This window comes from Sorex araneus, chromosome 1, assembly GCF_027595985.1.
Source record: "Sorex araneus isolate mSorAra2 chromosome 1, mSorAra2.pri, whole genome shotgun sequence".
Classification (NCBI taxonomy): Eukaryota; Metazoa; Chordata; class Mammalia; order Eulipotyphla; family Soricidae; genus Sorex; species Sorex araneus.
The window spans coordinates 30,409,684-30,436,865 of record NC_073302.1 but is presented as its reverse complement, the minus strand read 5'-3'; the positions used below and the strand labels follow the sequence as shown (position 1 = coordinate 30,436,865).

The following is a 27,182-nucleotide window of genomic DNA, read 5'->3' as shown; positions in this document are numbered from 1 at the left end:
TCAGTGGCCGGCTGTCCAAAGTGTGCCTGACGCCAACCTCAGTATTTACCCCCGATTTCTGCAATTCTCCGACCACGCCGTCGTAGAATCCTGTGATGACTTAGTCGGGACTCTCTTTCCTTCCTTTCTCTTACTTTGGTTATTCGTTATAAGGGGGAACTAGGGACTCCTTTGCACAGGCATCTCCTAAGATGCCGCCCACGAAGCGGGCCAAGGGCGTGGGGTCCTTGACTCGCGCCGAAATTCAAAGGAATAAATATTTCCGGCGCCGCTGCTAAGGCGCGGGGCAAGTGTTGTAGCTGCTATGGAAGGATTCGCTACCTAGCACTCGAAGGCGGGCAGGGTCGGCGGGCTGAACGCCCGCGTGCCCAGGAAGAGCTCCGGGAGCGCGTCCAGACCTGGCAGCCTGTGCACTAGGGAGACGGGTGCGTGCGCGCGGCCGGTTAGGGCCTAGCTTGGCAGCTTGGGCCGGAATTGGGGGTGGGTGGGAGTGGGGTTAGGGTGCTGGGACGGATTGCCAGGGCTGCCCTGAGGGTAGAGTTAGGATGGAAGGCTTCTTAGAAGAGTGATCAGTTTCTGTTCGGCCTGGGAGGAGGTTGAAGAAGTGTTGGCTTAAAAGCTTGGTAAGACGATTGCAATGGACTGAATAAGAAGAGACTGGAGAAATAGATAATTAAAGTGTGTAATCAGTGTTCGCTGCCCTCTTGTCTCCCGCACTCTGCCCTGGGATTGGACGCTATTCAGGCATGGAGATGTGAATGTGGGTGAAGATTCTGCAGGAGATGACTTCCTCATGACTTGAGCAGACAGAGATGTAGACACCTAAGTGCAGTGAGGCAGACAGAGGGCTGGGAGAGGTAGAGATGCTTTATTTCCCCCGTCTGGAGTTCAGCACTCACCCAGTGGGATGACTTTTGAACCCAGACACGGGTGCGTGAACACTTGCCTATAAGTGCCTGGAAACAGCAAGATATGGGCATAATCAGTCGTCTCCGTTAGCTAGAGCATAAAGAGGAAGAGCGAAGCCTGGAGGAACAGTGGCTTGACTCACTTCCATGCTATGTATGTTCCAAAATTGACTCACTTCCATGCTATGTATGTTTCCTAAATTGGAGACCAATGTGCTTACTTCGTAGGCATTAACTTGTTAAGCAACAGGTTAATTTCTATTCCTTTTGGCATTCTTTGTTTTTAGTCTTTTGCATTTACTGTGGTTCCAGACTGACTTTCTTCTTCATTGTGTCGTTTCTGTTTTGTTTAGAGCTACTTCGTGGCTTGTTTAATTCCCAGTAGAGGTTTATCTTTCCACATCAGTAGTGAAAATGCATATTAAGTCAATCATTCTGGAGGGATTTAAGTCCTATGCACAGAGGACAGAAGTCAATGGTTTTGACCCACTCTTCAATGCCATCACTGGTTTAAATGGTAGCGGAAAATCCAACATATTGGATTCTATCTGTTTCTTGTTGGGCATCTCCAACCTGTCTCAGGTAAGGTGTAAGCTTTTCTGACTTGTGTGAATTTGGATTTAATGGGGGGGAAATCTTCATTGAATTTGGAGATTATTGACACTTATGTTGATTTGTACGTTTTACTTCACTTGATATATCGATACCTCAGGGGTAAAGGTATTGTTACTTTCTTAGGTGAGAAAATAGAAAACTTGGAGAAAGTTGTCTTAGATTCACCTTTGAAACACTCAGACTTTGTCTAACTTTAAATCAGTCTCATTCTAAAGTGTGAATTTCCAAAGACTGTCCCCGTAGGCCCTTGTTTCACTCCCCAGGTTTATAATGTTTTTTAGGAGGTGCTAGTGTATTCTTTTCCCCAAAATCTTTCAAGTGAATTTGCTTTAAGGTTTGAGCAAGAAAACAGTTCGATGCAGAGCTTAAAAACTTCTTGGAGAAAGGAACTCAGTGTAGGTTGCTGTCCTTGTTTCTGCATGTGACTGGTTATCCTTGGCTTCATGTTACCACATGAATAGTTTTTCAATAGCAAGAACTCCAGTTTTAGTGTTTATTGTGTAATAAGGGGTTTTGTAATTGATAAGTTTTTCTTTTTATTTTAGGTTCGGGCTTCAAATTTACAGGATTTAGTTTACAAAAATGGTCAGGCTGGCATTACGAAAGCCTCAGTGTCAATCACCTTTGATAATTCTGACAAAAAGCAAAGTCCTTTAGGATTTGAAGTACATGATGAAATTACAGTAACAAGGCAGGTGAGTGACTACTAAATCTTATTTGGGTATCTAAAAATTTTCGTGACTGATAGGTTTTCAGCAGTAAGAATATGGGAACGGGTTTACCAACAAAATCTATGTATCACAAACTGATGGCTTTTTAGTATCTGATTTGTCTCTTTAAAAATGAAGAGGTAAAGGAGAGGAAGGATTAGCTACAATGTATGGAAACTGTAAGAATGTGATAGGAGTAGTTAATATTTTATACATAAATTAAAACATAAAACTGAACATAACTTTAGAAAACTAACCTGTGAAGGTACTCAGTTAGGTTTTTCCTTTTTGGTGGGTGTGCATTTGGCCCACACCCGGCAGAACTTGGGCCTTACTCCTGGTTCTATGCTCAGGGGCACTCCTGGTAGGTCCTGGCAACCGTACAGGATGCCCAAGATTGAACCCAAATTGGCCATGTGCTAGACAAACACCTTACCCACTGTAGTAGCGCCAGGGAACTAATTAGTTTCCAGTGAAGTGAAATTGCAGTGAGGAATGTGGGTGATTCTATAACTTCAGTCCCAGTGTTAGAAGCTGTTTACCCTCAATCAGTTGTATATTCTTTCTGAACATGCTGCGCATGCTTTATTTACTCTGGATAGCTTTGGTTTACCACTACTTAGAAGAAACAACTGAAAATAGTTTGGGGAGGGAACTTATCCTCTGAGCTCAGTATTTGACTGTCTATATGTTATTTTTCTTTTAGGTGGTTATTGGTGGCAGAAATAAATACTTAATCAATGGAGTAAATGCAAATAATACCAGAGTACAGGATCTATTCTGTTCTGTTGGTCTTAATGTTAACAACCCTCACTTTCTCATCATGCAGGTATTTAGGGGGTTTTTTTGTATCTGTTTCCTGATAATAGTTTTGAAATCTCTTACTTTTGAGTTATTAGAATAAGTATTTGTTTTGATACTCCTTTTTTGCTTCAGCTTTCGTGGCACCTGTTAAGAAATGAAGGTTGGATATTGTATTTGTGTGTTCTAACATTTATACACTTTAGTTTTTTTCTTTTCTTTTTCGGGTTTTGAGTTACACCTAGCTGTGCCAAGGGCTTAATTTTGTCTCTGTACTCAGATCACTCCTGACTGGCTTGGGGGACCATATTGGGTGGTGGGTAATCAAACCTGGATTGGGTGCTTTCAAAGTTTGATTACCCTTGAAAAAAAAGCACCCTACCTGCTCTACTATCTCTGCAGCCCTTTACACTTTAATTTTGAAGATTGTTTGGAATTAATCTTCCTTGAATTAATTTTTTGTTGTAAGAAAACTTTTTGTTGTAATATGCATCCAAACTATAACAATCAAAAATTAATAAAATTAATTTTTGTTGTAAGATACACATAAACTACAACAGTTTGTTTTAAAACTCACAATATATTTTTGGGGTTATTAGATGAAAGTATTTTATTTCAAAAATTTAGTAAATTTTAAATACTTTTCTTGAGCAGTTTCTGAAGATGAAAAAAATGGGGGCCAGTGTTATCTTGCACTTATATTGATGCCAATTGACTTATGCAGCTCTCTTTTGAAAAATTACTGGCAAAATCAATGGCAAAATTATAATAAAACGAAAATAAATGTATTTTTAGTATATTACAGCTTAAAAGCTAAAAGTTACCTCAAGTGAATCTAATACCTAAGTAATATGATTCTTTTGGAAATTTGTTTTCAACTTGGGGTTTTTGTTTGTTTATTTTTTTTAATAATTCTGAATGAATTTGGTTATTTTTGAGTCCTGGAAGTCTGTAATCTATGTTATACGTGTGTGTGTGTGTGTGTGTGTGTGTGTGTGTGTGCCTGCTTAGAATTAAATACTTCTATCATTACTACTGACTAATTAACTTTGTGTTCCTCATGTGTGACTTATCAGTGGTGTGAAAGTATATAGTAAAGTTGCAAATTTCTAGTTATGTGACAATTTTTTTCTAAGATCTAAGCAAAGAAACTTCCCAAAAGATTATTTTATAATTAATTTCAATGCAAATAAACAGATACGCCTTTCGGTTATGCTTTCTGTAATTTGTTATTAAAGTTTGCCTTTTTATTTTCAGGGTCGAATCACAAAAGTACTGAATATGAAACCCCCAGAGGTAAGAGTACTATTTATGAACAGTTGGCAGTAGTTATGGATATTATTTTAATCTTCTACATAATCTACTTTTTCACATACTTCCTTTATATTTTGGAAACTGTAAGAATGATTACTAAAGAAACTGGTTTGGTTGTTGGTTTTGTTGTTGGTTGTTAAAAATTTGGCACTTCTAGTTAATTGTTTTGGTTACATAATTGATTTACCCCACTGAGCTCAGTTTTCTCAATTATAAATTGGAGTCTATAATCTTTACCTCTGATCTGTTTTGAGACTATAAGAAAAGACATATAAAAATCACCATTGAGCAGATTTTTAAAAGTTGAGCTTTCATTAATATTAGTTTCATGTAAATAATGCTCTCCATGAACGGTAATCTAGCTCCTATGCTTCACCACACACATAGTTATTTTCTTGTGATTAGATCTGTCGTGTTGATGCTGTGCTGTTCAGATTTGTTGGTGTGTGATCCACACTGGGTTCACACCTCACTGTGCTCAGAGTCCATGAGGGTGGAGCCAGGGATCTAATTTGAATCCTCTTGCAGGCCAGGCCAGTCAGTCCTCCAATCTTTTTGGCCCTGCGAAAGCAACTTTTTAAGATAACCCTTAACAAGTTCTAAATATAGAATGCTATTATTAATCAGGAGGCTTGTGTCTTTTGACCACTGCAGCCATTTTTTTCCAGCCCATGTCATCCCTCCCCTTGCAAGTACCAGTCTGTTCTTGTATTTATAGGGGGTGTGTGTGTGTGCGTGTGTGTGTGCGCGCGCGCGCGTGCGTGTGAGAGAGAGAGAGAGAGAGAGATTGCTTCCCTTTCAAGATTCCACATACAAATGTGGTCTCTTTCTTTGGTTTTCTCTGCCTGACTCATCAGCATTCAACAGAATACCCTCAGGGTCCTTCCATGCTATTGAAAATGCAAAGGTCTCCATCCTATTTATGGCTACCATATTCCAGAGTGCATATATCCTCCATATCTTCTTAATCCACTCATCTGTACTTTAGGACTGATGCTGCTCTTGTAAGTCTTGGCTGTTATAAATGCTGCAGTCCACGTGGAGCTGCAGCTCGCTCCTGTGTTTGGAGTTCCTGTGTTCTTTTCCGTAGCATAAATACCCAACAGTGGAATTGCTGGGTCGTATATTAGTTTTATGGTTTTGGAGGAATTTTCATGCTGTTTTTCATGGTGACTGTACGAGTACACGAAAATATATATTCCCTCCAACAGGACACAAACGTTCCCCTTTCTCCAGTCTACCAAGACTACATTTCTTATCCTTTTTAAATAGCCATCCTGAAAGGTGCAATGTGATACCTACTGTGTTTTTGATATGCATTCCCCTAGAGAGTAGGACCTGCTGCCCATTGTAGTTTTTAATGGAGAAACATCTAAAGATGCTATGCCAACTTTTTATATATGCATTTATTTATCTGTTCTATGAGTTTTTTATGTTTTTTGGTTTTGGTTATTAGCCTGTTATCACATATGATTGTTATCACATATGATTGCACATATTTATTCCTAGTGGTAGGTTTGTTCATTTGTTCACAAATTCCTTTGGTTCATAGATGTTCTTACTTTCTACTTTATTCTAATCAACATTTTTAACATGTAGCTAAGAATGAAGTGTCGACAGTACACCAGGAGTTCACACAGGCCAGCAGAGCTAGTTCCCTGCAGTGGCAATACCACAGTAACATGAGAGAGCGAAGTATTTTTTACCTTGAGCTCTTGGTGATTAAGAAGCTAGAAAAAAATAGTTGATAGACATAGCCACACCTCAGATCCATTTGTCACACTGTTTGTGAAATTACTGCATATAATTTGTTTCACTTATGGTAGACTAAAAACATCAACATAGTTCTTAAGGAGTTAAATGCAGATTTTTTGAAGATTGCAGTAATGGCAGATTGGTGCATGTTTTATCAACATGCACCTTATGCATTTCTTTTGGTTTTTAAAGACTTTTTTATTGAATTACTGTGAGGTAGTAATCTTTACAAAGCTGTTCATGATTAGGTTTCAGTCATACAGTGTTCCAATACCCCTCCTCCCGCCAATGTACATTTCCCAGCACTAGTGTCCCCAGTTTCCCTCCCATCACCCCTCATCTCCCCCCACTTTTTTTCTTCTCTCTCTCACTTCCCCTCTCTTTTTCTTCCTCCCCCCACCCCCTGATCTTTGGTTTTGGTGTCAGATCACCAAGGCTATAGGCAAGGATCTTATCATTTATGCTTTTTCTAGGATTTTATTTGCCCAATATATATATATTTTTAAAAATTGTATGAAGCAGCCAGTTTTCTTTGTTGGAGTTAAACATTACAGAAAAAGATTTGAGTGAAATTAGTTCATTACATACAATAGTTTCCTTAGAGCATTACTGCTTAATTTTCTCTTGGCATCCCCTTGAGAGAGTTGCTATGAAGGGATGAATGTTACTGATAAATTCAGCTGTTGTGAACATAAGTTATGGTTATGTTGCTCTATTTGGGGGGAGTTTTACAACAGCACCCATTGGTGCTTGGTGCTGCTTCTGACTCTGTGCTCATTATTTGTTTCTAGCAGTCTTCAGGAAGCCATGTAGTTGAAGGGCTCATATTTAGAGCTCTTGCATCCATGTGCACAAGCCTTTGGCATTATCTCCCTGGTTATTTTCTTTAGATAACATTTTAAAAGGAAAACTGATTTGAAATATCTAGAAAGTGGTTGCCAGAGAAATACCCTTGAAATAGGTGTTGATATTAAGTCAGTGCTTCTAAAGCAGAGTGTTAACAAACTCCCTGTTCCAGAGTACTTTTCTAAAAGATTTATTTTAAGCAATGTTTGAGGGGTATTATTAATACCCGGAATGTAACAAACTGGGGCACAGAGAAAATGAAGTTACTTGTCAGCCCCCTGAGCTTTGCCAGGGTGGCTGTCCTGGTCCCTGCCACCACAGGACTCGAAACAGCACCCCATCCCTGGTTCCTTACATTGAACTCTGGCCCTGTTGTTGCCTGGGTCTCCAGCCTGAACCACTGAGTTCTGCTTGAGTCCTGCTTATCCCCCCCACCCCCCATCCCTTCTTACCTGCCTATTTTCCCCCAAAAGTAAAAGTTTCTTAAAGCATTTTTTCATATCTAGAATGTAAACATTTTCCCATATTTTATTCTTGTCAGCACAAAATGAAAGTCTTTGGGAGAGTTTTAAATAGAAATGAGGTTTTTTTTTTTTCATTTCATATTTCCTTGTAAATATGAAAGCTGAATGGTATTGTTTTTCATCACCCTTTTAGACTTGGTTTGCAGGGAACCAGGTGTGATTATTGGGTTCTATTTTAGAGAGGGGGCAGGGTCCAGTCACACCCAGTGGTGCTAAGGCTACATCTAGCTCTGTGCTCAGGGTGCTGGGTGGTGTAGAGGATCAGACTAAGGTCAGCCACAAACATAGGAGGCACCTTAACTTTTGTACTCTATCCCCAACCCCTGGGTTCATATCTTAAAGAGACATGGCACATTTAATTTTAGGACTGGAGTGATTGTTAGAAGACATTTATGTATATTTATTTGTTATTCTAGATTTTATCCATGATAGAGGAAGCAGCTGGAACCAGGATGTATGAATATAAAAAAATAGCTGCCCAGAAAACCATAGAAAAAAAGGAGGCTAAACTGAAAGAAATTAAGACGGTAATGATATTTATGTAAAACTTTTTAAAAGATAGTAGTTTTTCATTTAATTTTTATGTTTTGTGTTAGAGCCCCATCCAGCTTGCCTCAGGGCTTGCTCCTAGCTCCTGTTGGTCCTCAGGAGACAGTATGTGGTAACAGTTATCCAGCCCGGGTCTGCCGCATGCAAGTCAAACACCATAACTCCTGAACTCCCTGTCTCTTTAATGGTGCTTTTTAAACCAAATATTTCATTTTTCCTTGTTTTCTAGATACTTGAAGAAGAGATTACTCCTACTATTCAAAAATTAAAAGAGGTATGTATCATTTATGTGAAGACAGCAAGAATTTCATTGGTGATGTATCTAAGTTCATAAACATAGGAATGAAATATGCACTACTTGCAGGGAGTTTTTCTCTGGGATAAGGGATTACTGTTCGTACTTCATAACTCATACTTCCACTTACAGAAGACATGTCTTCCATATTCATTAAGTCTTAATGATTTTAAAAATTGCTCTCCGGAATCTCAGAAGATGATACGCTGTTTTGATTCGTTTGTTTCGGGGCCACAGCCAGCAGTGCTCAAGGCTCACTCCTGGCTCTCTACTCAGGGGTCACTCTTTGCAGGGCTCAGGGGAACTCTGGGTTCAAACCCAGGTCAGTTGTTTGCAAAGCCAGCCTCCTGCCTGCTACTCCAGTCACCACGTTTTCTTTTCTTTTTTTTTTTTGGTCACACCTGGCAATGCACAGGGGTTACTCCTGGCTCATGCACTCAGGAATAGGAATTAACCCTGGCAGTGCTCAGGGGACCAAATTGGATGCTGGGAATCGAACCCAGGTCGGCCACATGCAAGGCAAACACTCTACCTGTGGTGCTAATGCTCCAGCCCACCTTTTGATTCTTTGTTGAAGAAAATGTCTAGATTTTCTTGAATTATTACAATTGGCTGGAATAGTATTTCTTGATAATTAGATACTTTTTAAAATAAACCTTTTTTTTTAAAGTTACAAAGTTTCAGATTCACATCATTTAAAAGAACAATATGTATCTAATAAAGAGCTCTTAGCTCTTGGTGTAAACGTCTAAGATTTGCTACAGATATTGCTATCAAGGCATTTGGTAAGAGAAAGGTAATGAAACTGATGACTAGTTTTTTTCTTCCCTTTGCAGCTTCTAACATATCTAAGCTTCAGTGAAGGGGTGCATTTATAGCACTTATTTTTGGTTTGGAAGGAAAATGTAGGGGTGCTTAGGGCTTAATCTTGGGTTTGTGCTCAGGGGACTGTATATGGTGGCAGGGATCTAACTAGGGTTGGCTGCATGCAGGGCAAAGCACCTTGGTCCCTGTATTGTCCTACACTAGCACATCTTTAAATTTGTGCTAAAGATAGGGACTAATCCGATGCTCCTGAAATTTCATCCTTCTAAAGCTATCTTCTGAATCTGCATAGTAATTAATATAGATGTTGTAAAGCCTGAAGAATTTTGATTTTCACAAGTGTATCCTTTTTGTGTTTGATTTGCTAGAAAATCCTAGATAACATACTTAAACCTAGGTTTTTCCTGATTATGCAAAATCTAAATGTGATGTTGACAGGATATTTAACCACTCTAAATTTGCTTCTTTATCTACAAATTAGGATTTCTAAGTATTGCTTTGTCTACCTGGAAGATCTTAATGAAACTTAATTTAGCAATGAGTGAGCAAGTGTTTTCTTATAAATATGTAAATGACTGTTGTGTAGGCATTTTGGTAATATACCATGACATAATACATTTATTTTATTATGTATCACTGGTGAGTGTGTTGGTTGCAATTTTTTTTGGGGGGAAATGCATGCCTAGCTCTATCCTGTGTTCAGGATTACTCCTGGTGAAATATGTGGAACCATATGATTCTGGAGATAGAACCCAGGTCAGTTACATGCAGGAGAATCTCCCTACTTGCTGGACTTTTCTAGCCCCTTGATTGCATAGAGTTCACTAGAGATGGCTTAATCTTAATTTTTAAAAAGCCAGAGTCCTAATGTTATTTTACGTTTCCTAAAACTTCTGATTGATAATCTAAAACAAAATGTGTCGTAGTATCATCTAGTAGAAATTTTTGTATAAGGTTATGTTGCTTAGTGCTTCCCATTTTTCTATAGTTTGGTTCTATTTAAATTTATTTAAAAATATGTACTTGAGTCATACTTTATTGATGATTTCTCTTTCAGGAAAGATCATCTTATTTGGAGTACCAAAAAGTAATGAGGGAGATAGAACATTTGAGTCGTTTATATATTGCTTATCAGTTTTTGCTGGCTGAAGATACCAAAGATCGCTCAGCCGAGGACTTAAAAGAAATGCAGGATAAAATTACAAAACTTCAAGAAGAGTTATCTGAAAATGATAAAAAAATAAAAGCACTTAGTCATGAAATCGAAGAACTGGAAAAAAGGAAAGATCAGGTCAGTAATATACAAGAATGGTTCATACAATGGAAAAGTATTGTGTTGTATATAACAACTAGTGTTCTGGATATTGTCTACATATTAGATTTTTTAATCTTAAGGTAATAAAATAGTTTATAACAATACTACGTAGAGAAGCATAATAAAGTAATATATGAACAAATTTTAAGTATTTTGATTTAATTGGGCATAGGAAATTGGTGGCATACTCCGATCTTTGGAAGATGCTTTTACAGAAGCTCAGCGAGTTAATACTAAATCTCAAAGTGCCTTTGATTTAAAGAAGAAAAATCTGGCTAGTGAAGAGAACAAACGTAAAGAACTGGAGAAAAATATGGTTGAGGTAAGCAAAGAAACTTTAATTGCATTAGTACACAGTTATCCCTCTGTTTATATTTAACGTAGTAGTGAGCTAAGTATATTTGTTTGGACTTGAAGTGTAACAGTAAAAGAAATAACAAATGGGCATAAAACACCCTATTTTGATTTTTTTTTTAATACAGGGTGAGAAACAATTGTAGTGATATCTTATGTAAAAAAAAGCAGGGAGGTGATTGGAAATATAAGAGACAGGAGGGAAGAAATGGGGAATCTGGATTTTATTTTATTATTTTTTTATAATTTATTTTTTAATTGGTGAGTGACAGTGAGGGTACAGTTACAGATTCACACATTTTTGTGCTTGTTTTTCCCTCATGCAATGTTCGAGAGATCCATCCCTCCACCAGTGTCCATTCTTCACGAACACTTCTGAACCCAGTATCCCTCCCACCCTCCTATCCCATCCCCCCCACCCCGCTCTGTCTCTATGGCAGAGCATTCCAATTTGTTTTCTCTCTCTCTCCTTTTGGGTGTTGTGGTTTGCAATAGGGGTATTGGCCATGATGTTCAGTCTCTAGTCTACTTTCAGCGTGCATCTCCCTTCCCGCTCAGGATTTCCAATCACATTTTACTTGGTGCTCCCTTCTCTATCTGGGATGACTTTCCCCCAGCGTGTGAGGCTAGCTTCCAAGCCATAGAGCCAACCTCCTGGTATTATATACTACTATTCTTGGGTATTAGTCTCCTACTCTGCCATTTTATATTCCATAGATGAGCGCAATCTTTCTATGTCTGTCCCTCTCTTTCTGGCTCATTTCACTTAGCATGATACTTGCCATGTTGATCCACTTATATGCAAAGTTCATGACTTCATCTTTTCTAACAGCTGCATAGTATTCCATTGTATAGATCTACCAAGGTTTCTTTAACCAGTCATCTGTTCTCGGGAACTCGGGTTTTTTCCAGATTCTGGCTATTGTAAACAGTGCCTCGATGAACATATAAGTGCTGATGTCATTTCGACTATACTTTTTTTTTTCTCCAGGATATATTCCCAGAAGTGGTATTGCTGGATCAAATGGAAGCTCAATTTCTAATGTTTTGAGAAGTGTCCATATTGTTTTCCAAAGGGGCTGGACCAGTCGGCATTCCCACCAGCAGTGTAGAAGGGTCCCTTTCTCCCCACATCCTCTCCAGCAGCGGTTGCTTTTGTTCTTTTGGATGTGTGCCATTCTCTGGTGTGAGGTGGTATCTCATGGTTGTTTTGATCTGCATCTCCATGATGATTAGTGATGCAGAGCATTTTTTCATGTACCTTTTAGCCATTCGTATCTCTTTCTTGGAAAAGTTTCTGTTCATTTCTTCGGCCCATTTTCTGATGGGGTTGGATGTTTTCTTGTAGAGTTCAATTAGTGCTTTGTATATCCTTGATATCTCAATCCTTTGTCGTATGGGTATTGGGTGAATATCCTTTCCCACTCTGTAGATTGCCTTTGTATTCTGATCCCTGTGTCTTTTGCGGTGCAGAAACTTCTTAGTTTAATATAGTCCCGTTTGTTTATCTCCATTTTTACTTGATTGCTTAGTTCCGTGTCATCTTTGAAGACACCTTTAGCTTCAATATCGTGAAGGGTTTTGCCGACTTGTCTTCGATGCACTTTATGGATTGTGGTCTGATGTTGAGGTCTTTAATCCATTTTGATCTGATTTTTGTGCATAGTGTCAGGTCGAGATCAAAGCCCATTCTTTTGCATGTGGTTTTCCAGTTATGCGAGCACCATTTGTTGAAGAGGCTTTCCTTGCTCCACTTCACTTTTCTTGCCCCCTTATCAAGGATTAGATGATCATACATTTGGGGATGTGTGTTGGGATATTCCACTCTGTTCCATTGATCTGCGGCTCTGCCTTTGTTCCAGTACCATGCTGTTTTAATTGTTACCACTTTGTAATAAAGTTTAAGGTTGGGTAAGGTGATACCTCCCATCATCTTTTCCCCCAGAATTGTTTTAGCTATCCGTGGGCGTTTATTGTTCCATATGAATTTCAAGATTGCGTGATCCATTCCTTTGAAGTATGTCATGGGTATCTTTGCGTTGAATCTGTATAATGCTTTGAGGAGTATTGCCATTTTGACAATGTTGGGGAATCTGGATTTTAAACTAGGTAGCTGTTGAAGTTACCTTTTAGAAGATGGTTTCTCGTAAGACCCACGGGAGATCAAGAGAGCTCTGGAGATAAATTGGGAGGCTTTGGGGGTGGGGAGTAGTTTTTCCAGTCAAAAGAATATCAGCTGTACTGGGGAAGTAAGGAGTGGTTGTTACTAACAACTAGGGCTGTAGAAAGGTAATGGGATATAGGGTGATTTACAACAAATGTGGAAGGATTTTATCAGGTAAGTTGCTAGAGTTGGGCAGGATAGTGACATTTGTAATGTTTTAATTGGACTATTCTGCTTCGAAGATAAAGATAAAGGGAAGAAATAGGGAATCTGTGCAGTAAAAATATTAGTCTGGTGCTTGGATAAATGTAGTAGAAAAGGGTGTGAGAGAATTCCCAAAATTTTATGTATTTATCTTAAGGGTGATTCCAACAAAATAGTGGCAGATGAGTTGTTGCATAAGAGAGTATGACCAGGAAATCTCCCCTCTCCTGAAAAAAGACCCACACAGCATAAGGTTACCATAACTTAAATTATCTTCATGCCTTCTTCAAATTGCTATGAAATCTGATGATCTATAAAGGTAAAATTAATGTTTTCTAAAAATACAGTAAATTTCCCATCTGAAATTCTTCGTAAATTCCTAAATTCTTCCTAGGATTCAAAAACTTTAGCAGCAAAAGAAAAAGAGGTGAAAAAGATAACAGATGGACTGAATGCCCTTCAGGAAGCGAGCAGTAAAGATGCGGAAGCTTTGGCTGTGGCACAGCAGCACTTTAATGCTGTTTCCGCTGGCCTTTCCAGCAATGAAGATGGAGCAGAAGCAACTCTTGCTGGTCAAATGATGACCTGTAAAAATGACATAAGTAAAGCTCAGACAGAAGCCAAACAGGTAAATATTAAGCGCTGTTAGTATAATTTAATTAATTCATTTTTCAAGAAGTTGTTTTAAGTTATGGTTATTATTATAAAATACTGAAAATTGTTACTTCACTCTTTAGTAACTTGCTTATTTTTATTCTGCTGCTTAATTTAAACAAGGTAGTTGCTAAATACTGATGGAATTAATTTACTAATATGCTCAAAACAAAGCACCTTTTAGGTTAATTGGAATTTGAAGTACAGTAAATATTTAGTTAGCATCATTCCAGTATTGAATACTGGAAATTGGATCATTTATTCTCATTTTGATTCTGCTGTTTTTATTTATGTAAAGTTGATGCCTAGAGCTTTAACATGAAAACAAAAAAAGCCCTCTTCATTTTTATACCTATCACCTATTTATTTCTAAAACTTCTTACCTTCCTTGTATGCGTCTCCCTCCTATGTACTCCCACTCCAGTCTTTGACTTTTCTGCAATTTTTATTGTCTTGAACAACTTACAATTTATTTTAATGGCTTTCATGTTTGTTTAGCTATTTTCACAGTTGAAGGTCCTATGAGCACAAGCATTTGATGGCAGAAAGGAAACTATAGGTACATAGATCTTGTCTTTAAATAAAAATGAATTAAAAATGAGTAAGTTTAGATAACTAAAAAGGGGTTCGTCTTTAAAAGTGGATATAGGTGTTTTTATGCTAATCCTATATAAAGAATTCTATTATATGTCACTGTCATCTGGTTGCTCATTGATTTGCTTGAGCGGGCACCAGTAATGTCTCCATTTCGGGACTTTTTGTTACTGTTTTTGGCATATCGAATACGTCATGGGTAGCTTGGCAGGCTCTGCCATGCGGCCGAGTTACACTCAGCTTGCTGGGCTCTCCGAGAGGGGTGGAGGAATCAAGCCTGGCTTGGCCACATGCAAGGCAAACGCCCTGCTGCTGTGCTATTGCTCCAGCCCATATTCTATTACATGCAACATTTTAATTGAAAGATGTGATAGTTCATAAAATGCATTAAGTCAGTCGTAAAAATACATTATGTTCTCTTTAATTTTTTTCATGTTGTGATTTTATATGGAACTAGGGAAATATGTATGTGTATATATATATATATATATATACACTTTATACTTTATTCAGTTTTAGGGGGAGGATATACCTTATATATCTTAGAATATTAGTTCATGGTTTTAAAAAACAGTGCTCAGTTGTTTTCAGACTCCTGAAATTTCAATTTCAGCATCTGAATGATTCTATCAGTTTACTTTCCTTTTCTATATAACCGTATTGCTCAATACAATTTCTCCACTGTCAAATCAATAGTCACAAAGATACACAAATATAAATATGTACATCTAAGTGCTTAATGGACTTAGAATTGTGATTTCTAACTTTATATGTTTTTTAAAAAGAACATAATCAGCTAATGACATTTTCCTTACACAGGTTTTTAACCTTAATGTTGTTTAATCAATATCAAAAATATGAACTTCAATTGCAAATTATTTCATGATTTATTATAATTAATATATTAGTTTATACTATCAGTGTCACACCTGGCGGTGCATAGATATCATACCTGGTGGGACCCAGGGGACTATCTGGGGTACTAGAGATTAGGCCTGTGAAAGGCCAAAAAAATAATAATCCAGTAGACCAAACAGATTTCAAAACATGCTTATTCGGGGGCCAGAGTGATAGTAAGAACACATAGGGCATTTACCTTGCGTGCGGCAAATCGGGTTTGGTCCCCAGCATCTCATATGGTCCTCAGAGCACTGCCAGGTATAATTTCTGAGCACAGTGCCAGGAGCAACCCCTGAGCATCACCGGATATCACCCAAAAAGCAAAAATACAAACTAAAAGACGTATTTTTTATTAAACCAATCTAATTCTTGGCCATTTAATCACTAGCATTTAAGTTTAATCACTTGACTACCTTACATAATATGTTAATTTTTTTCTGTTATAGGCCCAGATGAAGTTGAAACATGCCCAACAAGAATTAAAGACCAAACAAGCTGAAGTAAAGAAAATGGATAGTGGTTACAGGAAAGATCAAGATGCCTTAGAAACTGTGAAGAAACTTAAAGAAAAACTTGAAATTGAAATGAAAAAACTAAATTATGAAGGTTTGCTTTTAAAGATATAAGATTATAAATTATTACCATAAAATGATTGTAGGTAGAACCTAACTTAAAGGAGATAACAAGCAGGATAAATTATTTTACCCTTTTGGATATTGGTAAATATGATATCTGTAAATGCAGTCTGTAAAAGTATCTAATATGTAAAAGTAATAAATATGATATCCGTAAAACGATATCTGTAAAAGTATCTAAGCATAATGGTTTTTTGCATTTTTGAAAGTTTATCACTGAGCTATTCCAATTTCAATCATTCAGAAGTGCCACATGAAGACCCAGAACTCATTGTATGTTTCTGTTCTTAAGTTTTCAATTCATTGTTTCTTAGAGTGAAGATTGCATTTTTTATTGGAAGTGATGTTTACTTGACACTTGATAGAAATTTGAATGTTAAGCTAGTTTTTTCTTGTATACTAGATGGTTTGTATTTTGCTTCTAGAAATGTTTTGAAAATAGAGGTTACTAATATTATTCTCCAGCCCGTAGAATACCTAAGTTGTTAAAACTTGTTTCCAATTTTCTTATGATTGCTGTTTAGAAAATAAAGAGGAGAACCTCCTAGAAAGGCGCAGGCAGCTGTCTCGTGATATCAGTAGGTTGAAGGAAACATATGACTCTCTTTTGGCCAGATTCCCCAATCTTCGATTTGCATACAGGTAAGATTTAAAGTTTGAATTTTTTTTTTTTTTTGCTTTTTGGGTCACACCCAGCGATGCTCAGGGGTTACTCCTGGCTTTGCACTCAGGAATTACTCCTGACGGTGCTTGGGGGACCATATGGGATGCCGGGGATCGAACCCGGGTCGGCCACGTGCAAGGCAAATGCCCTCCCCGCTGTGCTATCGCTCCGGCCCTAAAGTTTGAATTTTAATGGAATAAAGACCATCCTCTGGCATGAGGATTTGGATGTGAAAATTTGGACATGAAAATGTTTCAAGTATTAATTTGAGAAATTCTTCTGAAAACGAATGACAACTAATATTACTACTCTTAAAACCAAAATAGGAAAATTTAATCAGTTGAAAATATATAAACATTATAAAACAACTTTGTTATGTGCATTTTCCATGCACTATATAAGGAAATTGTGTATTACAACGATTAGAACAACAGTTTTTCCTTTTACATTGAAAACATACATACTGAAAGGTCTGATTATTTTAAAGCCAATAGCTGATTTGTCATCTGGGACACTTTTTTTTGTTGTTTGTCAAAACTGAATAGTTTCTGCTTTTGCTTTGGAGTTAATGTATTGTCAGTAACAGCTCTTAACAAGTAAGTACAATTTCTTTTATTTTTTTAATCAAAAATTAATTTTTGTCTACTTTTTTGTTTCAGGGACCCAGAGAAGAACTGGAATAGAAATTGTGTGAAAGGACTTGTGGCTTCCCTGATTAGTGTGAAAGACACTTCTGCAACCACAGCTTTGGAATTGGTGGCTGGGGAAAGACTCTACAATGTTGTTGTAGATACAGAGGTCAGTTGGTCTTAATTAAAGAGAATTTGTTTGTTTTGCCTCAAAAGTCATGTGTTACTAGAATAATTGGGCGTTATCTTAAGCTTCTTAAGCTTCTAAGTTTGCTTATCTTACATGATAAAATTAATCAGTTTTTGATTTCTCATGATTTTATTATATTTGACCAACTATTGCAGAGATTTTATGCTTACTCATGCAGTTAGTGCTAAATGCAAATTATTGATCTTAGATTTTTTTTTCCTATTGTTTGGGATAGAAGACACTTCACATTTATTTAATTATGGGTTCCCAAGATTTTAATGCTTTCCATTTGAATGTTTTTTTGTCATCATTAATATATATATTTTAATTTCAATTGAACAATATCTTAGATTACTGGGAAAAAACTACTGGAAAAGGGGGAACTGAAGCGTCGATACACAATAATTCCACTCAATAAAATTTCAGCCAGATGTATTGCTCCAGAAACTCTGAGGATTGCTCAAAATCTTGTAAGTTTTATTTGTTTTGTCTTTATAATCTCTTTTTAAGTTAAAGACATTTATCTTGTGTTATTTAATTACATTCATATGCACAAAATTTCAGGTACAGTACATTAACTTGCTTTATATGAAATTAGATAAAAAAAATATAAATGTTGGCTAGAACTCCCATAGCGTTTAAAATTATATTACCTTTTTTTACTCCTTGCCTGGGTTGGGATGTGAGCCAGACTTGATGGTGTGTGGGGGCTTCTCCTGGCTCTGAGTCTAGGGGTGGTTTCTGGTGGTGCAGAGGGTCAAACTGGGACAGCACGTGAAAGGCAAGCGCTTAACTCCTATACCATTTCTCTGGCTTTTAAATGTCTTTAAACTTTAAATCAAGTCTGTGAATATCAGGGGATTTTAAAATTTTTGAGTTTTTTAAGAGCTAGATTTATAGAACATACATTTAAATACCAGGATTCCTTAGTTTTCATTTTCGTTCCAGACATACATACATTTCTTACAGCCACAAATATTATGGAAAGTCTCCATCACATAGCAATGATGTTTCTCTGTTAAAGATGTGTCCTGTAACCTTTAGCATACAGAGCAGCTGATCAGAATAACCCGGCAGTTGTTGGGATGGATATTGTATCTCTTGAAGTTCAGCTTCCTTGAAAACGATTCCAAAGTATAGTTACATGATCAAGAGTAGGAGGATATATATAGAATAAGTGAAAGATGGTATTTTGTGTACTTCCTTTACGTAGTAAAATCATTAGTGGTCTGTGAACCTTAGAAAATTATTTCCGCTTTTGGAGAAGTGCCAATGTTAGAGGTAAATCAGAATTTTAAGGGACAAGAAAAGTATTTCCACTTTGATTCTTAGGCTCATTTTTTAGGAATTACGTTAAAATGTGATGCTAAGAATAGATTTTACTTAAAATTGCCTTCTTTGTGATTTCTGCTATTGTGGCCAAGCTACTTAGTTCTAGAAAGGTGGGCAGCGGTACTCAGTATCAAAACGTTAAGAGGAGAGAGCCAGTTCGGTCAGAATAATGATTTAGTTTAAAAAGTTTTTTTGCTTTTAATTATTAGTATTTGAATTTTTGTAATTGGCAGGTGGTAGCTCTGGCGTGTTTAATTTGAATGACATATATTCAAAGATTCACAATAAAACAACCAATTACTCATAACCGTAACTATGCTTTGTGTTGATCCAATTTAGAAACTTGTGTCTATGCAGTCTATTTTGTATTTTAGAATTTGATAGAAATTTTCATAATGTCTGATAGATCTCGCAGTGTTTGAACCTGAATTATTTTTCTAAAACTGGGTTTTCCAAAGTTCAAAAAGGCTTTTCGTACAAATATTACTTGAGTTTCCACTGTCGTATAAAATGTGTTTAAAGAGAAAGGAGTAATGTGCACTCTGTTGTTTTCCTACAGGTGGGCCCCAACAATGTTCATGTGGCTCTTTCACTTGTGGAATACAAACCAGAACTGAAGAAAGCAATGGAATTTGTCTTTGGAACGACTTTTGTTTGTGACAGTATGGATAATGCAAAAAAAGTGGCTTTTGATAAAAGAATAATGACTCGAACTGTAACTCTAGGAGGTGAAGTGTTTGATCCGCATGGGACATTAAGTGGAGGTAGGTTGTACTGAATTTTGTCCTTCTAATTCTGCTGTGGTGAATTACTTTGCAGGCTTCTTTTAATGAGTAACAAATTATTAATATTAAATTATATTATTACTTTATAATGCTGTTGTTCTCCAAACAGTCATTTTCTTTTACTTCAGTAATTTTGTTTCTTTTTGCTCCTTTTTCCTTTTGCTTCATGATTATCAGGATGTTATAGTCATGGCAGAAAAAAATCTTCTAATCTGTGTTTCTGTTAAAAGTAAAACAATTCTTGAAATGGAACAGTAGTGCCTTAAAAAAGATATTAGACAATGAGGCATTTCCTTGCTGTAGTCCTTTCAGACATATGTCAAACGATTAGGTAATAAGAAGCATTAAATAGTACTTACTGTGTGCCAGGCAGTGCTGTTAGACTAATGTATACTAGCTACTTATGGCTTTTTGCTTTTAGCTAATAACTTAAAATTATGATTAAAATAAAATTCTCAGTCGTATTTACAGTTTAAGGTCTCAGTAACCATAAATGATGAGTGCAGATACAGGATATTTTTGTCATGCTATCATAAGGGCCTTAATTATTTTAGCTCTTCTTTAATAGCCTTGTACAGAAGCTAGGCTTATTTCTATCAACTAAAATACATAGTTGTAGAAGTTACAACCATGATTAGGTATGATTAGGTAACCAATACATGAGAAAGCACTGAAATTAAATCAGGTCCTCTCACTTAAGAGTTTGTGCTCTGTAATACATTTTGAGATAACAGATCTAATGTCTTTTTTTAAATTAAGTTATAATTGTTATACATCAGTTACAGGTGGTAATGTTTCTTGCAGTGTATACTTAGAAAAATTTTGTGATACTTTTTAGTATTTAAATGTAGCAGTTTCTTATGTAACTTTATATTTCTCTAGTATCAGTTATAAAATCTTGCTTATTTAGATTTATTTTTAAGTCCTTTTTGTCTGTAAAGATAGGGAAATATATTTCAGTATATCAGTTCATTTCAAAAGAAGCAGTGTTTATTTAGCTTTATTGTTCTTTCTACTCTGATCTTTGTGATTTCATTCTTTCTGTTAATTTTGAGTTTTGTTTGTTCGTTTGCAATTCATTTGTAGGAGGTTTAATGTTAGGTTGTTTAATAGATTTCTAGGCCAAAAAACAGTAGTCAGTGAAATGAATTCCATAACCCAGGGTAAGATCCCAAATACACAGTCAAGTAATGTTTGCAATTACAAGATAGAGTAATTTTTTTTTTAAATACAAAGAACATTTTAGATTTTTTTAAATACCAAGAACAGTTTAGATTTGATTTGAAAAAAATTTGAAATTCTTTGTTACGAGTAATATTTAGTTACATGTCTTATTAACAAAAGAATCATGAGAGCATTGTTAGTTGAAGATCGAATTCTCCCATTAAATATACAGCATTTTCTTGCTAACAACACTTAACCCCTCATTGCCTTAGAGTCTAGTTCTTTCTAAAGAGAAACTAATTTGCCGTGCTCACAGAGCTTGTAAAGGACAGTAGACAAATCTCTGGTGGCTTATTGCAAGTTTATTCCAGAACTGAACCATATCCTGTGGCACCTCTCCCAGGTGATTCTCATTCTGTGACCCTCACTAAAGGAGAAATAATTCTTTTCTTGAATGCATTTTGCATTTTTCTCATGAAAATCGAGGATTATATATAAAATTATTTTTAAAAAATGTGAATTACATGTACTGCATTTTAAAGCTTACTTTCAGAAGAGTCAGATTTCATTGCTCAGAGCAAATCACGCAGCCAGGACTCAGCATTAGTGGGAGGAAAATGGGCCCAGAGAGGAATGGGACCTTAGGCAGGGCAGTATTTCTTCTGAGTAAACAAATAGTCCATCTCATCTACTTAATGTGTTTCTTTCCAGTTTGTATATTTTGAGTATCAAGTGATGTTTCTTCTGGCTATTTTTTTTTATTTTGCTAAATTCTCTTAATGAGCACAACTTCAGCAATAATTGCTTTTAAAAAATTCATGTGATGACCTCTGTAACTTCAGAAGCTTAATGAGTAGATTTTCCGTTAACTCATCTAAAGTTTAATTTTCCTAGAGAGCTTTTATTCTGTGATGACTTACTCTGCAAGGCCTGTTTCCAAATTCCATCATCAGGTGCTCGATCTCAGGCAGCTTCAACTTTAACGAAATTTCGAGAACTCAAAGATGTTCAAGATGAGCTGAGGATCAAGGAGAATGAGCTACAGGCTTTAGAAGAAGAATTAGCAGGTCTTAAAAACACAGCTGAAAAGTAAGATTTCTGTTGATTCCATGTTTTTCAGAGAAAATGGACATAAAATTTGATGGTAGAAAATGCAAGAAAAATTACTTTTAAGGAAATACAAATGACATATGTAGCTGTCTTGTAGATAATACATATCACTAGGCTGCCCACAGAGGTCTGTTTTTAGACAGCCACTGCTAAAATTTGTATGAAAGCACTGTTTCTTCTTTGTGGGTATAAGTGCCATATTATATGTATTTTTCCATATTAGTTCTTGTTTGTTTATGATATAGGCCTTAGTGTATTTTTCAGTTCTTTTCAATACTGGAGCCATGTCACTTTTTTATAACTTCATTTTATCAGTTGCTATTTTTTCACTGCTAATGCCTGTATGCCAAGGGATAGACCTGTGAATTGACCAGTGTATTTATCTCATTTTCATAAAATTGGAGAAGCACGTAATAAAGCTGAATTATTGCCATATGTAAAAGATGCCAAGTTGTTAAAATAGGGGAGATATGAACTATCCAGAACAGTATGATTTCACCATGTTGAAATTTTAGAGTGAATAATAAGAAAAGGTTTATTTGAAAAGATAATCATTGAAGGAAACACTTGAAAAATGTGAGTGAACCAGTCATGTGGGTATTTGGAAGTTGTTGTTTTTGTTTTGTTTTGTTTTGTGAACTGGGAAATGGGTTGTTTGAGCCACACGTAGGTATTAGGGATTGCTCTTAAAGGGGCTAAGGGAACTGGATGGAACCTGGGTCGACAATATGTAAGGTGAGCACCTGTTACTAACTCCTGTACTACCTCTCTGAACCCAGAGAAGATTTCTTACTTTTTTCAAGTTTTAAGTAGTAATAATGCCACAACTCATGAAAATACTGGAAAGTTTAATGTAATTGTTTCATCCCTCTGAAGGTGAGTGGGGTCTGGAGATTTAAATTAAGCATTCAGAATTTATAATGCTGAATTTTAAATGTCAATGAATGAGCTTTTTCCATGAGACAAAGGTAACAAAATGTTTTTTGTGATGTGGAAATTCTGGTGAGTCATTTTTATAGTCACATTTGGCTTAGCACTGTTAATTTTGTTTATGAGTATTTTTGACGATGAATTGCGGCACTGAGGTCGTGGAAAGGAAATAGATTTTTTAAAACAAAGAAGGATCAAGGAAAGCTATATTTTCATAGACCATAGCAAGAAGATACCGTACATATTTTTTTCAAATTTAAAAATCTACATTTCTAAGTGACTGTTGTAAATGACAGTTTTAATTGATGTCAAATAATAACAGGCTAGAATAAGTACTCTTTTTTTTTTATATAAATTGCATTTTGTTTTTCTTCAAATTTAATGATTTTTTAATAGGGATAAGCTACCTTATTTATAATAACTTAAATTTTCTCTGCATCTGTATTTAGATACCTACCAAAGAAATTACCTTGTTGAACAGGCAGAATTGCAGGGTTTATAAGAAAAATACATTGCTGCTGTTTTAGTTCGATATTTGCTTAAATATGGTGGTTTTTTTTTCCAAAATATTTGAAAATAGATATTAACTGGGCTGGAGCAATAGCACAACGGTTGGACTTTTGCCTTTCACTTGACCAACCTGTGTTCAATTCCTCCGCCCCTCTCAGAGAGCCTGGCAAGCTACCCGTGCGTATTGGATATGCCAAAAACAGTAACAATAAGTCTCAATGAGAGATGTTACTGGTGCCCGCTCGAACAAATTGATGAGCAATGGGATGACAGTGACAGTGACAGATATTAACCAATTTTTGAAATTTTATATGATTGTTACATATTATTAATCAGTTCTGCATAGGATAGCTCTTACAGAATTTTCTTTTGGTAAGGATCAGAAGGACAGATTATGTTTTTTTTGGGTTTTGATCTACACTCTGATGTGCTCAGGGCTACAAGGGACCATACTGATACATGCATATAGAACCTCATTCTTATGCAGAGGCAGACTAGAGGAGACATAGGGACAGTGGTAGCGTGTCTTTGGCACTTTGGTGGTGGTGAGGTACATTAACTTTACTTGAACACCATCATTTTTTAATTTTTTTAAATTTAAAAACAATTTTTTAACTGCCCTGTGACCAGTAGTATATTATTTACATTGCATACTAGTTTATTTTAGGTTAGAACTTATAGTTTGAGTGCATCCCAAACACCAGATAAACAGTGATAATTTTTTCCCCCCTAAGATATCGCCAACTAAAGCAGCAGTGGGAAATGAAAACTGAGGAAGCAGATATATTACAAACCAAGCTCCAGCAAAGCTCATATCATAAGCAACAAGAAGAATTAGATGCTCTTAAAAAAATCATTGGTAAGCTGAAAATATATTGCATTTAATCTGTTCATACTGCTTACTTTAGGATTTAGAAGATCTTACTCTGTAATGTAATAATTTTTTTAATTATTACATATTGTTATTGAAGTGGCAGACTTGTACCAATATACAATTAGTCCTCAAATAATGGCATTTTTCCACATTGCTTTTTTGTAATGTTTGGTGACTTAGAATTCTTCGGTTTATGACTGTGAAAGATGGTGCATTAGCATTTTAATTGGCAACTGCCAGATTGCTGGTGAAGTTTGTAATCTTTTTTATCATATTTATCAGAGCTTTTTATTTCTATTTCAGTGACTTTTTTTCCTTTGCCCATTTTTCTGTTGTTTATATATATATTTTTAATTTCAGGCTTTAAAGTTTTAATTTCCTATAGGTTATCAGCTTTACAAAGATCTTTTGAATTATGTTCTTTTAATTTGGTCTAAAATAATTTTATAGCTGTGTTTTTTCCTAATTTTAAGAATCCGTCTTACATTGTAATCAAATTATATGATTTTTTTATTATTTGTTTCATAGAGCAATATTGCATACCAATTTCCACAAATATTTTGTAATGAAAGTAGTATGGGCAATTGTGCCGTAGTTCTGGTTTTCATGTTGTGTCAGTTTTGCCAGCAATATATTTATTCTGTCCTATTTTATTGTTTAGTCTATTTAGATATAATTTTATGTGCTTCTTCCAAAGTATCTTCATGGTTTCAGTATAAAAGATTCTATGAATAAAAGTAATGAGCAAAGAGCATAGAATAAACTTGTTTAGGGGAACAAAGCATCAAAGTGTATTAAAAAAAATGGTTTGTAACTTTTTAATAGGCTGCTACTAGTGGGTATGTTGTAGCTCATATTTATGTTATTGAAGAGCATATGATTGTAATTTCTTTATAAATCATTAGATGATATATACATTTATATGTGTGTATATATATATATTGGCTCTTAGTCAATATCTGAGCTTCTACATACTATTTTTTAAATATGGTTGGAATAAATTTTTAAAAATCTCTAGCTGTTAACTTTACAGACCATTTACTTGATTTTGTAAGCCATTATCTGTAACTCAATACTTGGAAGACCTCATTTAGCCACATTTGCCTACTTTGTGATGCAGAGGAAAGTGAGGAAACATTAAAGAACACCAAAGAAGTTCAACAAAAGGCAGAAGAAAAATATGCAATACTAGAGAATAAAATGAAAAATGCAGAGGCCGAAAGAGAGAAAGAACTGAAAGATGCACAGAAAAAACTAGATAATGCCAAAACGAAAGCAGATGCTTCTAGCAAGAAAATGAAAGAAAAACAGCAGGTAATTTTCTTTATATTAAAACAGTCTCTTAATATCAACATAAAGCTGAAAGTGATAGAGTATCATTGACTGGCCTTATCACAGAATCTGAAAGTAAATTTTGTTTCTAAGAAATTAGTTGTCCATCCTAAGCATCAACAAAATACATGCTTCTTCAAAAATCCTGTATCTGAGTGTCATATACACTCATATAGGTTGAGTATATGTATATGTTACAGGTTATAACACATAACCTATAACATATACATATATGTTAATTTTACAGAAAAAGCTAAGTTGCCTCAAATGTGTATGGGTAAGTGATGTAAAAGAAAGTGATGTTGACAAAGTTCCACTTAGTTGTAAAGTGATGGTATCTGATTCTATCATTTGAATAGTCCCAGAGCTGGAATTTCACTTCGATGTTTCTGTCCGTAGGCTATGCTCTCAATCATTGCTCTGTACAATTTTACTTAAACCTACTTTTCTTTGTGGTCATATTTTTAACCCACATGTGATTCTGTCATTAAATAGTCTTTTTAGTGGTATGAAGTTTATAATGGGATGAAAGAAAATTTAGAAACTAATATCTTGACATTGGATGTTCATGTTTTTAAAACAAACTTTACTCATATCTTAGTACAGAAGGCTGCCAAGTTTTTTTTTTCTTTTGGGGATAGAAACTGGGATCTTAAAAACTTGGATTTTTTTCCTTTTTAGTGGCATGAAATCACTTGTGTTTAGTAGGGACTATGGTGTGATAATGTCTTGCAGGCAAATTAAATTAGTATTTTCATTTTACATTATTTTCAGCTTACAATCAGGGCATAAGCTTATAAGTTGAAGAGGGTCCATAAAATGTTAGAGGAATTTATGCAGAATTCTTTGAATCCCAGAATTCTCCATATATTTGTCATCATTTTATTTAGCCTTGGGAGGAGGGGCTTGTTGTGCTATACCCAACAATATTCACAGGTTACTCTCGGTTCTGTGCTCAGGGATTATTCCTGGTTGGTCTCAGGTGACTATGGAGTGCCCGGAATCAAAACCTGGTCAGCCTTGTGCAAGGAAAGCATCTTACCTGCTGCTGTACTGTCTTGCCAGCCCCCCTCTGTGTGTGTGTGTGTGTGTGTGTGTGTGTGTGTGTGTGTGTGTGTGTGTGTTGTATGTTTTTTGGACGCTTGGCGACAATATCGGATGCCAGGGATCGAATGCAGGTTGGCCACATGCAAGGCAAATGCCTTACCCTCTGTACTATCGTTCTCGCCCCTCTCATTATTTTTATAAGTATAGGAAGACAACAGTTTTCTTCCTTTCTTAGGAAAACCAGCTTATGTGAGTTTTTGGAAGTTGAGTAAGCATAACTCACCTGTGAATCTTAATACACAAGAATTTTACTGATTTTGCAAACATTTCTTTTTGGTATTTAATAGCTAATTAAGTGCCCCCAAATTATTCTTACAGGAAGTTGAAGCTATCACTCTGGAACTGGAAGAGCTCAAAAGAGAGCATATATCGTATAAACAACAGCTTGAAGCTGTAAATGAAGCTATCAAATCCTATGAAGGTCAGATTGAAGTAATGGCTGCTGAAGTAGCTAAAAATAAGGTAAGATATACTGACATTGGAGAAACTGCAAATGGTAACTACTTAGGAAATTGGTTTTGAAGATGTTGGACTTTAGGACTCTGCAATGAGTACTGATCTTAAAAGAGTTATGAAATACTGCTTATTATTAT

The 27,182-nt window shown here is 35.9% G+C and overlaps 1 protein-coding gene across 1 annotated transcript in view; it reads left to right on the top strand.

The window, feature by feature from the left end:
- The first annotated feature begins 243 nt into the window (after positions 1-243).
- Positions 244-27,182, top strand: part of SMC2 (structural maintenance of chromosomes 2) — a 41,210-nt gene continuing 14,271 nt past the window's right edge. The window contains exons 1-19 of the mRNA XM_004600439.2: positions 244-425; positions 1,262-1,490; positions 2,069-2,218; positions 2,940-3,062; positions 4,292-4,330; positions 7,890-8,000; positions 8,252-8,296; positions 10,200-10,433; positions 10,630-10,779; positions 13,574-13,807; positions 15,774-15,933; positions 16,487-16,604; positions 17,286-17,424; positions 17,796-17,915; positions 19,337-19,541; positions 21,680-21,815; positions 24,011-24,135; positions 25,271-25,464; positions 26,908-27,051. Coding sequence (XP_004600496.1) covers positions 1,323-1,490; positions 2,069-2,218; positions 2,940-3,062; positions 4,292-4,330; positions 7,890-8,000; positions 8,252-8,296; positions 10,200-10,433; positions 10,630-10,779; positions 13,574-13,807; positions 15,774-15,933; positions 16,487-16,604; positions 17,286-17,424; positions 17,796-17,915; positions 19,337-19,541; positions 21,680-21,815; positions 24,011-24,135; positions 25,271-25,464; positions 26,908-27,051 — 2,595 coding nt within the window. The 5' untranslated portion in view covers positions 244-425; positions 1,262-1,322. The remainder of the gene's footprint in view (positions 426-1,261; positions 1,491-2,068; positions 2,219-2,939; positions 3,063-4,291; positions 4,331-7,889; positions 8,001-8,251; positions 8,297-10,199; positions 10,434-10,629; positions 10,780-13,573; positions 13,808-15,773; positions 15,934-16,486; positions 16,605-17,285; positions 17,425-17,795; positions 17,916-19,336; positions 19,542-21,679; positions 21,816-24,010; positions 24,136-25,270; positions 25,465-26,907; positions 27,052-27,182) is intronic.